This window comes from Mesoplodon densirostris, chromosome 2 (genome assembly GCF_025265405.1).
Source record: "Mesoplodon densirostris isolate mMesDen1 chromosome 2, mMesDen1 primary haplotype, whole genome shotgun sequence".
Classification (NCBI taxonomy): Eukaryota; Metazoa; Chordata; class Mammalia; order Artiodactyla; family Ziphiidae; genus Mesoplodon; species Mesoplodon densirostris.
This window is the reverse complement of record NC_082662.1, coordinates 146359985-146374537: the sequence shown is the minus strand read 5'-3', so window position 1 is coordinate 146374537 and position 14553 is coordinate 146359985. Positions and strand designations below refer to the sequence as shown.

Sequence of the window (14553 nt, the reverse complement as noted above, 5' to 3'; positions counted from 1 at the left end):
TTGCAGACTGAATTTAAAAACAGGATTAAACTATATATAGTGCACATAAGAGTACCCTTTAGATTCAATAATACAAACAGACTGAAAGCAAAAGAATAAAAGAAAGGTACCATGCAACTGTAAGAAACCTAGAGTGCCTAGATTAAAATCACAAAAAACAGACTTTAAGACAATAAATATTACTAGAAAGAGGGGCATTTCATAAGGTTGAGAAAATCAATTCATCAGGAAGATACAACCATTCTATGCCAAAAAAGCCCCAAAATAAAGTAAAAATTAACATAATTGAGAAGAAAAATAGAAAATTCAATGATAATAATTAGAGACTTCAATACTTCAATCTCAATAATTACTAGAACAACTAGACAGAAAATTAGCAAGGATAAAGAAGACAACACTATCAAGTAACTTGAATTAACAGATATTTACATAAAACTCCACCTGACAACAAAATATATGATCCTTTCAATGTTGCTAGGAAATAAATCAGGTCTCAGTAAATTTTAAAGCAATGAAATCATACAATGTATATTTTCTTTTTTTTCTTTTTATAAATTTATTTATTTATTTTTGGCTGTGCTGAGTCTTCACTGTTACGCATGGGCTTTCTCTAGTTGTGGTGAGTGGGGGCTACTCTTCGTTGTGGTGCACAGACTTCTCATTGTGGTGGCTTCTCTTGGTGTGGAGCACGGGCTCTAGGCACGTGGGCTTCAGTAGTTGTGGCATGTGGGCTCAGTAGCTGTGGCTCGTGGGCTCTAGAGCGCAGGCTCAGTAGTTGTGGCGCACGGGCTTGGTTGCTCCGTGGCATGTGGGATCTTCCCAGACCAGAGCTCGAACCCGTGTCCCTTGCATTGGCAGGCAGATTCTTAACCACTGAGCCACCAGGGAAGTCCACAATGTATATTTTCTGACCACAACCACAAGAAAACAAAATTAGAAATCAACAACAGATGAAACTTTCAGAAATCCACAAATATTTGGAAATTAAAGAACATGTTTCCAAATAACCAATGGGTCAACAGAAAAATCATAAAAGTAATCAGAAAAGACTTTGAACTGAATAAAAGTGAAAATAAAACAAAAATTTATGAGATGAGGCTCAAACAATGCTAAGAAGAAAATTTATAGCTGTAAATGCCTATGTTAGACAAGAAGAACCATCTCAAGTCAATAACTTAAGCTTCAAATTTAAGGAATTAAAGAATTAGATAAAGAGCAAAGTAAACCCAAAGCATGCGAAAGGAAGGAAACAGAGTTTAGAACAGAAATCAGTGAAATGAAATAGAAAAATAGAGAAAAGAAATCAATGAAACCAAGTTGATCCTTTGAAAAGATCAACAAAAATATCAAACTTTTAGCTAGACAGGTCAAGAAAAAATAGATAAGACACAAATTACCAAAATCATGAATGAAAGAGGGGACATCACTACCATACCTATAGAAATTTAAAACATTGTAAGGAACACTATGAACAAATTATAGAATTTAGATGAAAACTCCTAGGAAGATACAAGTTAACAAGCTGATTCAAGAAGAAAGAGAAAATTAGAATAGACCTACAACAAGAAAATGAACTGAATTAGAAATTTAAAATCTTCCCACGTCAATTCCGCTCCTAGGTATATACCTAAGAGAAATGAAAAAATATGTCCACACAAAAACTTATATGCCAGTATTCATAACAGCATCATTCATAATAGTCAAAAGGAGAAGACAACCTATATGTACATCAACTGATGAATGGATAAACAAAATTTGGTATATCCATGGATCCATACAAAGGAATATTATAAGAAGTATAAAAAAAGGAATGAAGTATGGATACTGGCTATAACATGGATAAACCTTTAAAGTATAATGCTAAATGAAAAAAATACAATTCCATTCATAATAGCAACAAAAGAATAAAATATTTAGTAATAAATTTAACAAAAGAAGTGCCAGACTTATACCTGAAAATGGCAAAACATTGCTGAGACAAATTAAAGAACACAAATAAATGAAATGGTGAGTTATTTCATGTTCATAGATTAGAAGACAATATCGTTAAGATAACAATTCTCCCCAAACTGAACTACAGATTTAATACAATTCCAATCAAAATTTCATCAGAATTTTCTGTTGATATGGACAAGCTGATACTAAAACATTTTATGAAAATTCAAAGGAATCAAAATTGCCATAACATCTTTGAAAAATACAAATAAAGTGGGAAAACTTACAGGTTTTGATTTCAAAACATATTATAAAGCTACAGTAATCAAGAGAGTACATACTGGTAAAAGAACAGGCACATAGATCAACAGAAGATGTCAAAAGTCCAGAAATAAAGCGTTACATGTATAGTCAATTCTTTTTCAGCAACAGTGCCAACATACTTCAATAGGGAAAGGATAGTCTTTTCAACAAACAGTGCTGGGACTATTTGATATTCAAGTGCCAAAAGATTAATTTAGACTGTTACTTCACACTATACACAAAAATTAACTGAAAATGGATCACAGACCTCCAGAAAGGAATGTAGGAGAAAATTCTCTTGACTTTGGGTTAATCAAAGAGGTCTTAGATATGACAACAAAAGCATGATTCAGAAAAGAAAAAAAATGGTAAATTATACTTCATCAAAACTAAAAACTTTTGCACATCAAATGACACCATTAAGAAAATGAAAAGACAAGCCATACATTCAGAAAAAATATTTGCAAATCACGTATCTAATAAAGAACATGTATCCAAATTACATTTGGAACTCTGCCTGTCAATGCAGGGGGCACGGGTTTGATCCCTGCTCTGGCAAGATCCCACATGCCACGGAGCAACTAAGCCTGGGTGCCACAACTACTGAAGCCTGCGCGCCCTAGAGCCCACGCATCACAACGAAGAGTAGCCCCCGCTCACTACAACTAGAGAAAGCCCGCACCTATCAACGAAGACCCAACACAGCCAAAAGTAAATCAAAGAAAAAAAAAAATCACACAATACCAAGTGTTGGTGAGGTTACGAAATTGAAATTAATACTACAGTGAGACATCATTATACAGATAGTTATATTTTTTAAAACACACAATACCAAGTGCTGGTGAGGCTGTAAAAGAACCAGAGCCTTCATACATTGCTGGGGAATGTAAAATGGTGAAGTCACTTTGGAAAACAGTTTGGCAGTTTTTTAAAAACATAAACTTACCATAAGACTCAGCAATTCCACTGCTCAATATCTATCTGATATATGTTTTCTATATGAAATGAAATTAGAACATTTTCTCACATCATATACAAAAATAAACTCAAAATGGATTAAAGACTTAAATGTTAGACTGGAAAATATAAAACTCATAGAAGAATACACAGGTGGAACATTCTTTAACATAAATCATAGCAATATTTTTTTGGATCCATTTCCAAAGGCAAAGGAAACAAAAGCAAAAATATACAAACGGGACCTAATTAAACTAAAAAGCTTTTGAATAGCAAAGCAAACCATCAACAAAACGAGAAGACAACCTACTGACTGGGAGAAAACACTTGCAAATGATATGACCAATAAGGGGTTAATATCCAAAATACATAAGGAGCTCATACAACTCAACATCAAAAAAACAGTCAACCCAATTAAAAAATGGGCAGAAGACCTGAATAGACATTTTCCCAAAGACATACAGATGGCCAACAGGCACATGAAAAGATGCTTAACATCATAAATCACGAGAGAAATGCAAATCAAAACCACAATGAGACATCACCTCACCCTGTTAGAATGGCTATCATCAAAAAGACCACAAATAATAAATGTTGGCAAGGATGTGGAAAAAAGGGAACCCTGTGCACTGCTGATGGGAATGTAAATTGGTGCTGCAACTGAAGAAAACAGTGTAGAGGTTTCTCGAAAAACTAAAAACAGAACTACCATATGACCCAGCAGTTCCAATACATCCAAAAAAAAAACAAAAACATAATTCAAAAAGATATATGATTTATGTCATAGAGTGTTCTGCCTATGTTTTCCTCTAAGAGTTTGATAGTGTCTGGCCTTACATTTAGGTCTTTAATCCATTTTGAGTTTATTTTTGTATATGGTGTTAGGAAGTGTTCTAATTTCTTTCTTTTACATGTAGCTGTCCAGTTTTCCCAGCACCACTTATTGAAGAGGCTGTCTTTTCTCCATTGTATACTCTTGCCTCCTTTATCAAAGATAAGGTGACCATATGTGTGTGGGTTTATCTCTGGGCTTTCTATCCTGTTCCATTGATCTATATTTCTGTTTCTGTGCCAGTACCATACTGTCTTGATCTGTAGTGAGGTGGATGGACCTAGAGTCCGTCATACAGAGTGAAGTAAGTCAGAAAGAGAAAGACAAATACCGTATGCTAACACATATATATGGAATCTAAAAAAAATGGTTCTGATGAACCTAGGGGCAGGACAGGAATAAAGACACAGACATAGAGAATGGACTTGAGGACACGGGGAGGGGGAAGGGTAAGCTGGGACAAACTGAGAGAGTAACACTGACATATATACACTCCCAAATGTAAAATAGGTAGCTAGTGGGAAGCAGCTGCAGGGCACAGGGAAATCAGCTCAGTGCTTTGCTACCACCTAGAGGGGTGGGATAAGGAGGGTGGGAGGAAGACGCAAGAGGGAGGGGATATGGGGGTATAAGTATGCATATAGCTGATTCACTTTGCTATACAGCAGAAACTAACACAACACTGTAAAGCAATTATACTCCAACAAAGATGTTTAAAAAAAAAGATATACACACCCCAATGTTCAGAGTAGCGTTATTTACAATGGGCAAGATATAGAAGCAACCTAAGTGTCCATCAACAGATGAACAGATAAAGAAGATGTGGTGTATATATACAATAGAATTACTACTCAGCCATAAAAAAAGGATGAAATTTTGCCATTTGCAACAACATGGATGGACTCGGAGGGTGTTATGTTTAGTGAAATAACTCAGAAACAGGAAGACAAATACAGTATGATATCAGTTATATGTGAAATCTAAAAAATAAAACAAACTGATGAATATAACAAAAAAGAAACAGACTCGGATAGAGAGAAACAGTGACTATGATTGGGGAGAGGAAAAGGGGGAGGAGCAAAATAGGAGTAGGGGATTCAGAGGTACAAACTACTATCTATAACATAAATAAGCTACCAGGATATACTGTACAACACAGGGAATGTAGCCAATATTTTATAATAATTATAAATGGAGTATAACCTTTAAAAATTGTGAATCACTATGTTGTACACCTGAAACCTATATAATGTTGTAAATCAACTATACCTGAATTTAAAAAAATATATATATGTGGAAAAAGAAACTTTGTTGTATGAGACAAATAAACCCTTTTCTTGTTTAAGATAATATGGTGAGTTTTGCTGTTGTTATTGTTTATCTGCAGCTAAATAACCTTCAAAGACCATATTTACTGATCTCTACGTAAAGAAACTAAGCATCACTGTTGTGATATTACCAAATCAGTATCTCTCTCCTGCCAAGCACAGTGCTTAAGATATTTCCAAATATTTTCCAAGACTAGCTTGACTTCTCTTAAACTGCCTGATCTTTTCTTCCTTTCCTTTTGTTTCTCATTCCACAAAGCCTAAAAATAAGTGTCTTCCAGCAACAGTTACAATTAGGAATTCCCAGACCCAAAAGAAATAGAATGAGCAGCTAGCTTTCATTTAAATTGTTCAGTCTATTATCTGACCTCTATATCCCTTTTTTAGCCCTTGGCATGTGTTAATTTCCAAGACTGCCTTTCACAATTTCTACAGAGCAATATTCTTCTTGCTTAATAATGCTGCCATGGGATTTCCCTGATGGCACAGTGGTTAAAAACCCACCTGCCAATGCAGGGACACGGGTTCGAGCCCTGGTCCGGGAAGATCCCACATGCCACAGAGCAACTAAGCCCCTGTGTCACAACTACTGAGCCTGCGCACTAGAGCCCGGGAGCCACAACTACTGAGCCCATGTGCTACAATTACTGAGCCCACGTGCTACAACTACTGAGCCCGCGTGCTACAACTACTGAAGCCCGCGCGCCTAGAGCCCATGCTCCGCAGCAAGAGAAGCCACCACGATGAGAAGCCCGCACACCACAATGAAGAGTAGCCCCTGCTCACCACAACTAGAGAAAGCCCACGTGCAGCAACGAAGACCCAACGCAGCCAAGAAAATTAATTAAAAAATAATAATAAATAATGCTGCCTTTTTCTAGAAGCATAGATTCGCTGCCACATAGAAACAGCTGTATTTAGTAAAGAGCTAAATACTGTATCAATTTGACTTGGCCTTTTATCCTAAACATCTGCATTAGGTCATGAGCAGAAGCCAAATTTATCATCTCAGCCGTGTTTACAGAGTAATGAAAAATTAAGCAATTAAGTCAATCAGCAAGAATCTTATTGTTACTACAAACTTTTATACTACTCTTTCTATTTCTAAGTCATAAGTTTATAATATCTTTCAAATGATCAACTTCCTTCAGTAAACTAAAATAGGTCATAAAAAATAAATTCCTTTTGTAGATCCTTTGGTATATCCTTTTGTAAGATCCTCATATACCTTGCTGCCTATATGGTCTAAGAAATGACATATATACAATTGAGTAGATTTTTAGTTAAAGAAGGGAAAAAATAATTATGGCACAATCATCTAGCTTTTTTCTAGAGAGCTAAATGAAATAGGAAAACACATTAATATTATAAATAAAGACATTGATATTAACCGACAACTAGCACAGGTTCAATACAAAATAAGCTAGAAAATTATTATTTAAAATGATAATGAACTCAGAATGAAGGCATTACATGTCAAGAAACTTAAAACACTACTATCCAAACATCTGTGGTAATACAACTTGTACTACCCTTTAAGTTGTATGGTGACTATTTTTGTTCTATCTTTACACAGCTTAGTCTAATTAGAACAAATTTAATATAGACTAATAGAAAAGAAGCCTACTACTGAAAGACACCTCAAAAAGTGAAGATAACTACTGGAGTTTCATCATATTTAAACATTTTCATGTATTTCAATTATGATGGAGTGAATTAGATCATCTCTAAACCCTCAGCATCGTTTTTTTTTAAATCTGTGAATCGAAAATTATATACAGTTCTACATGAGAAACAGAAGACATTCCATGGACATTGTTATTTAGCTATTAACTTCTACTTATTTTAGTGAATAATGAAATTCAAAAGTAAATGACATTTTGTTTTAAAAACAACTTGAATCTTGCTTTACTACAAATTAGAAAACAAAGACATTTAATAAAATACGAAATATTCCAGAAAGAACACCAAACCTTGAAAAAATCTTCAAGCTGTTTACTGTTATAAAGAGCAGGAATATTGGCAGAGAATTGCAGTAGATCTTCAGCACACTGTCTCCTCTCTTCAATAACAGTTTCATCAAACCGTCCTAGAATTAAATAAGAATCAACACTTAAGGAAAGAAAGATCAAACACTGATTTATGTTAGTTTATGTTCACAATTTAGAAAGCAGCAGCAGGCCTATCACTGCCTATTTGCTCTGCTTATCAGGCAACTTTCTGAAGTCAAATCTAGTCTCTACAGTTGGAATCAGTAGTGCTCCCACCAGAAAAGAAAATAATGTTTCTGATAAAACAAGAGGCAGAGGTGTCAACTAGTAAATAAATAATGCAGTCATAATCTAAAGCCTGTCAATATAAAAAACTAAGAAGCTGGTAATTTGAAACTAAAGTTGAAAGCAGAATTAATAAAGAACTCAAATGGTTTTCTATAGTAGTTTAATACTGTAATTACTCATATAATTTTCCCTTTCCCACTCTTTTTTGATTTATAAACGGAGCTGAAGAGAGAAAATTACGAGAACATCTGTATGTCAGTGGGGTCAAAAACCTCAGCTTGAAGCAAAAAACTTTCAAGCCAAATTCCATGTGTGATGCTGTCAGTGTACATGAAAGCACACTTGTGAGAAAAAAGAGAACACACACAGCACAGTGAGCTCTGGTTTGCAAGGTGATCGAAAGGTGGTTTTCAAAGAATTTTTTTTAATGATATATACAGTTTGAATGCTGATAAGACATTTTCAAATATGACCATTTTGTACTACTCTCAGATAAGATTACCGGTTGGCATTTGTCACATGCCATGTATCATACTGATTGCAATTTAGGTTCAAAAAAATACAAAATCAAAAGAGTAACACATCCCATACTTCAGTGGCTTTGCAAAATGTTAATAGAAAGCTGAGGTATAAAGAGATTCCTAGTTATAGGCACCACAACTTATTGGAAATAAGTCAACTTCTTTGCCGTTATCACTACAAAGAAGCAAATGAAAGAAAGGGAGGAAACAAAGAAACAGATGGATTAAAACAGAGCCCTCACTTGCTTTAGTCAAAGCATTAAACTACATCTGAGAGTACAAAGAGAAAAGAGGTTACTTTTGCAGTGCCACACTTCTTGCAGTAGCTCAATAAGTATTTAATATAACTATAAAGTAAGGAAATTTATTTTTTACTAACTTTTTAAAATATCACTTCTATTTGCCACCCACTCAGAAATACAATTAATGATTAAATTTTGGTGTGCTAACTAAATTTGTGCCAACTCTCTACTCTCCCTTGTTTATGGGGAAATCTGTTTCAAAATGCTCAACTCTATTGTAAAAACACATAATTACAAAAAAGATGTTCTAAACTAGGAAATGTCACATCTAATCCAACATACTTTAATTTAAAACCAGCCCTTAGGGGCTTCCCTGGTGGCGCAGTGGTTGAGAGTCCGCCTGCCGATGCAGGGGACACGGGTTCATGCCCTGGTTCGGGAAGATCCCACATGCCGCGGAGCGGCTGGGCCCGTGAGCCATGGCCGCTGAGCCTGCGCGTCCGGAGCCTGTGCTCCACAACGGGAGAGGCCACAACAGTGAGAGGCCCGCGTACAGCAAAAAAAAAAAAAAAAAAAAAAAAAACAGCCCTTATAGTAAGATTATACTATATCCCAGCTAAAAAACTTGACATAATAATTAGACTTTGTGGAAAATAACAGATTGAGGTTCAAGCATTTTGATTTTAATCATGATATCACCTTTAAATGGTGAACAATGTTTTATAGAAAGTGAACAGGTTTTTAAAAGTCTATGGAATGTAAATAAGCAAGGTAGCATGATCACATTAAAAATGCTTGTCAACCTAAAGATAAAAAAGAGAGAGAGAGAGAGATTCCTAGTTATACTACCCACAGCAAGAATTTGAAACTGAACCACTAAATACCTCAGCTCAATGTGTCTCATGCTTATGGTGAAATGTCTACTTCATGATAACTAAAAGAAATGGTTTTAGAGTTAGACCTGGGTTCAAACTACTTGCTCTATCATTCACTAGCTATAAAATCTTAGGCAGATTATTTCCTAATTTACAAAACAGAGAAAATGAGCAATGTACTTAAAATGAGCAGTTCCATACCAGGCACATAGTAAGCACTTAATAAACCAATCATGGTGTCTTTAAATCTTCAAGTACCATCATAGTGTCTGGCATACAGAACATGCTAATATATTTTTGTTGACTGTATGAGTGAATAATAAAAACATAGAAATACTTTCTAACACAAAGAACTATCTTACAGTGGAACATTCTATCCTAGAAGATAGTCATCTTTCACTGATAAGAAATTTTAGGGACTTCCCTGGTGGTCCAGTGGTAAAGAATCCGCCTTCCAATCAATTCTGGGTCAGGGAACTAAGATCCCACGTGCTGCAGGGCAACTAAGCCCTGCATCATAACTATTGAGCACGCATGCCACAACTAGAGAGCACACGTGCCACAAACTACAGAGCACGTGTGCTCTGGAACACGCGTGCCACAACTACAGAGCCCACACACTCTGGAGCCTGCGCGCCACAACCAGAGAAGAGAAAACCTGCACGCCACAACTAGAGAGAAGCCTGCATGCCGCAATGAAGATCCCACGTGCCACCAGACCAGACACAGCCAAAAAAAGAAAGAAAGAAAAAGAAATTTTAACAGTGGGTCCATAAACAACCCCCTATGCTTAATGGATGGGTTACAACAATCCTACAAAACTCCACGCATATGTCCACGGGTACGTTTTTCTAGGGAAAAGATCTGTAACTTGTATCAGCATCCTCAAAGAGTCCACACCCAGTAAAGATTAGCAGGCAAGTGGCAATCAATTAGAGGATTCCTAACATTCAGTATGCTACTTCGTTTACTTTGGGATAGCCAGTTGCTATCCCCATATCTGTTCTCACCTTCTTTGTAAGTAAAATAATCCCCAATTTCTAACTAGGTACATGGCGGCCCAGGGGAAAAAAAAAAAAAGACTATAATTTCCATCTTACCTTGCAGTTACATGTGGACACGGACTAAATTCTGGCCAATAACATATAAACAAAAGTTATTTTGCAGATTACCAGAAATCTCTTTAAGAGACAACTGATATACACCCTCACCTCCCCACCTCCCGCTTTTTCTTCTATCTCCTTTTCCCTTTCCAAGAAGGACTATGATGTGGGAGGTTAAAAATGATATAGCAACAAGGCAGGAGCTTGGATTCCTGATTACTTTGGAGCTGCCCTGTCTCCTATGCTGCCCTGCATAGGCTACCTCCAGAGCTCATGCCAAGAGAAAAAAATTGACATCCTTCTGGTTTTAAGTTTTGTCACAAGTAACCAAACCTAATATAATCCATTATGCTAAATCTGCTTTCCTATTAGTTCCCAGTTCATATGCAACAATTACATTAAATTCTTCTAATGACAAAAAACACATCTAAAATGACGCTGCTAGCATACCTATCAATAATATTATCTGGAAACAAACTGCTAAGAGCCCTAACATGTAGAGCAAATTCTGAAAACAATCTAAGATATTCAATCTTGGGGAAAAAAACGTAGGCCAAACAGGTTAAAATGACAGCTAAATGTCCATTATTCCTTGTTTTGCCTAAATAAGAAATTAAGTATGCATCGGTGCTTATGATTATTGTCCAACATATTTATCCTTTAAACAAAAAAGTAAACTGCAGTACTTGTAAATTAGTATTTATGTGAGCATCTGCAATCTAAGAACAGAAATCCAGAAAATGCACACATTATATTATGCTTCAACCCACAAGACCACCTGATATTATCTTTAAATGAACTAACAACTTGTTGAAAAATTTTAATGAAAAACTTCCTATTATTTGATGACATCCTAAAAAAGTCTCATTTACTGGCTGAAACAAATACATAAAAATTTAGCTGCTTTAATCCTAGTGTGATCAATGGCTCATCCCACCTCCCTATTAAACTAGATTTAAATGCTTAAGCAACAAGCGTATCACTTCTAAATAGAATAAACATGTCAAAAGTGCATCTTTGTTATATTTCTATTGATCTATGCATTTCTATTCCACCAAACTTGGACAAGCAGAGACGAATTAGAACATTTTTCAGAATGGAGTAAAACCAAAATTAAAGGCTAATGCATTAAAAGGTTCAATTACACTGAATCCTATCATCAGAACTAATATGATGAAAGAACATGCTCACTTCTTTGTTCCTAAGATATTTCAAAATAACAACAACAAAAAATAGTATTGGCAGCACAAAGAGAAGCAGATGAATTTTAATGCAGTAACTACTGGCCCTAATATACGTTAAAAAGCCACCTAATTTGAAAATTAGATTGAGTTAGCAAGATTCTAATGGTAGACAACACACTAGTGGTTATTCTCAAATTGTTAATCTTTTAATATCATCAACCTCCCTTAAAAGTCAACAACAAAGAGAAATTAATAAACAGGTGCTTCTCTTATCAGTGCTTTAAATTTCCATTCACAGGAATGGAAATTTTTTTATTTTCCTGTGAAGAGAGTAGAAAATTTATATGTAATTGTGATAGAAAATGTAAAACAAAATTTTCCTGAGGTTTATTATACAATATTACATATTACATACTATATTATTTGTGTGTGAGTATGTATATATTATCTTTAAGCCACTCCACCACCTCCAAATTACTGAACACTGGTTTGCTATTAAAAGCTGCAAAAGGAAAATGAAACCAAAACCTTCTAACAAAGCTGGTAAAGCATCAGAAATAAAGTCTCTCTCTTTGATTTATAAGCTGCCTTTGAGACTTTCTCTACGTTTTTTTAATTACGTAGAACAACTCCTGAAAGCAGCGTTCACAACTTTTTTAAAATGCAAATGTCGGTGACCAAAAACTGATTACACAAAACGAAAAGTTATCCTTGACCAGTAAGAAACTAGCCAGAAAAGCTTGGTGCTAATTCTTAACTGTATTAAAAATTCATTCACAGAGTAAAAAGAAAAAGAGGGAGGCCAACGTTCTCAGGTGTGAATTCCCTCTAGTCAACAGCACCAAGAACATACCTCTAGTTAAACAAGCTGGATTTAAGACTCCGAGAAAGTATACTATGGGGAACCCTGAGGCATTTCACTAAGAGGGTGTTAGAAAGGACTTACAGGATATGAGCCTGTGTTAGGTGCTTTGGGGAGATTCAAAGAAGTGGGGCTTTGTTTGCCCTGGCTTGGATGCTGTTAGGAAGTAGGAGTAATTCTATGATTCTGTTAATTCTATCTAATTCTATGATTCTATGATTCTAATAAATCTTACTATGAGGCAAGAAGAATGAAGAGGCTAAGGCTGTGATTTATAAGAAAAAAAGCTGTAGTCATCACGATAGCCAGGGTGAAGATATGCTTGATCATTTTTGTGACTTGAAAAATGTTGTTGTCTGTGTTCAGACATGATTACAGAGTGGTCTCGTTTTAGTCTTGATCCAAGGACACAGAGTGGCCTTGTCTAATGTTCCTGTTCTGTGAAACTGCTTACATTCAACAGAAGAACAGCACAGCTTAGCTGTGAATGCCAGGCCAACTTTAAGAAACACCAAAGTCAAACAAATAGGTAGTGCCGGGCCAGTTCTTTCTTAGATCTGTCAGGAACTGCTTTGCCTTTCTCACAGGAAATCATAGTGTGAGAAGAGATGTAATAAAGCAAACAAAAAACAATGATCTAATCACGAGAAAACAATCAGATCAACATTGTGAAACCTACAAAACAACTGTGTCATACTCTTTAAAAATGTCAATGTCATGAAAGACCAAAAAAAAATGCATAAGGAATATTCTAGATTAAAGAAACAAACCTAGAGGCATAATCCTGGATCCAAAAAAGAAAAAAATCTATAAAAACCATTTTTAGAATAACTGGAAAAATCTGAATATTGACTACATATTTGATAATAGTCTTATATCAATGCTAAATTCCTTGAGTGCTAAATTCCTTGAATAATATGGTATTGTGACTATAGGGGAAATATGGGAAGTAGGGATGAAATGTCACAATATCTGCAACTTATTCTCAAGTGGTTCAGTAAAAAAATGATACATACACACAGAGATACAGGAAAATGTGGCAAAATGTTCATCGGTGAACTTGGACAAAAGGTATGTAAGTGTTCACTACATTATTCTTTAGGGTCTTTTGGTAAATTTGAAAATTTTGCAAGTTAAAAAAAATTGGAGAAAAATAAAATGAGTTAAGTGTCATACTGGTGAGATGTAGAACCACAAGGGGAAAACAACTAACTCAGCCTAAAGGAAACAGAACGTCCTAGAAGAGGAGACAGCTAAAAATCTTAAAGGCTAACCAGAACGTTCTCAGTGGAACAGTGCAACACTGAAGAAGGAGACAGAGAAAGTGCGGTACGTTAGAGGAAAGGCAGACCGAGCAACAGATGAGAGCTAACAGTAGCTGACGTTGTGTCAAGCACTGAACTATACACACTACGGATATGATCCTCAGAACAGGAAGCTATAATTCCTAACTCACCAATAACAAAATAGGCTCAGACGTTAATTTGTACAAGATCACACCGCTAAGTAAATAATGGAGAGAAGATTTGGGCCTAAATCTATCTGACTCCAAAAGGTATGTTCTTTTCACTGTAACACTAGAAGAGTAACTACATATCCAATGGTTCTGTAAATTACAATAGGACTCTCTTTTGCAGCTGAGGCTTATGTACTAAAAATGTGAGAATAGCTAAAAGACAGATGATTAACCAACAATTCCCTCCACACAACCACAGCTGCTGCCTGCAAGGTTCACTGCAACTATAAGTATTACAAATGGACTGTACCATTATTGAAAGAGATAAATTGCTCACTTACTAAGATTAATAAGAAAATTTCACTCTTTAATATATAAGGATGTGGAGAAAAGCTGAAAATAATCCACTAGCAACAGACAATAATAGCTAAGAACCTCAACCAATTCAGAAGCTGCTCCCTTTCACCCAGTGACAAGCTTATTGTTTAAGAAGCCGGGCTGTACATCTCCCAACATTAAAGTTACAGCTACTTGGGTGCAGTTGAATTCCACAATACAGAATGTATAAGGCAGAAAGTAAAAATATCCCTCCACCCACATCATCATAGGCTATACACATTAGGTATGAGTTCACACAAATATGTATGTCTATTTAAACACAGATGGGATCTTACTA

General features: G+C 35.6%; 1 protein-coding gene across 2 annotated transcripts in view; it reads right to left on the bottom strand.

Annotated features, from left to right (window-relative positions):
- RPS6KC1 (ribosomal protein S6 kinase C1) overlaps window positions 1–14553 on the bottom strand; it is a 206394-nt gene that overhangs the window by 152154 nt on the left and 39687 nt on the right. For both annotated transcript variants that reach the window (XM_060091115.1, XM_060091116.1), the window contains exon 4: window positions 7329–7444. In XM_060091115.1, the coding sequence (XP_059947098.1) occupies window positions 7329–7444 (116 nt within the window). The remainder of the gene's footprint in view (window positions 1–7328; window positions 7445–14553) is intronic.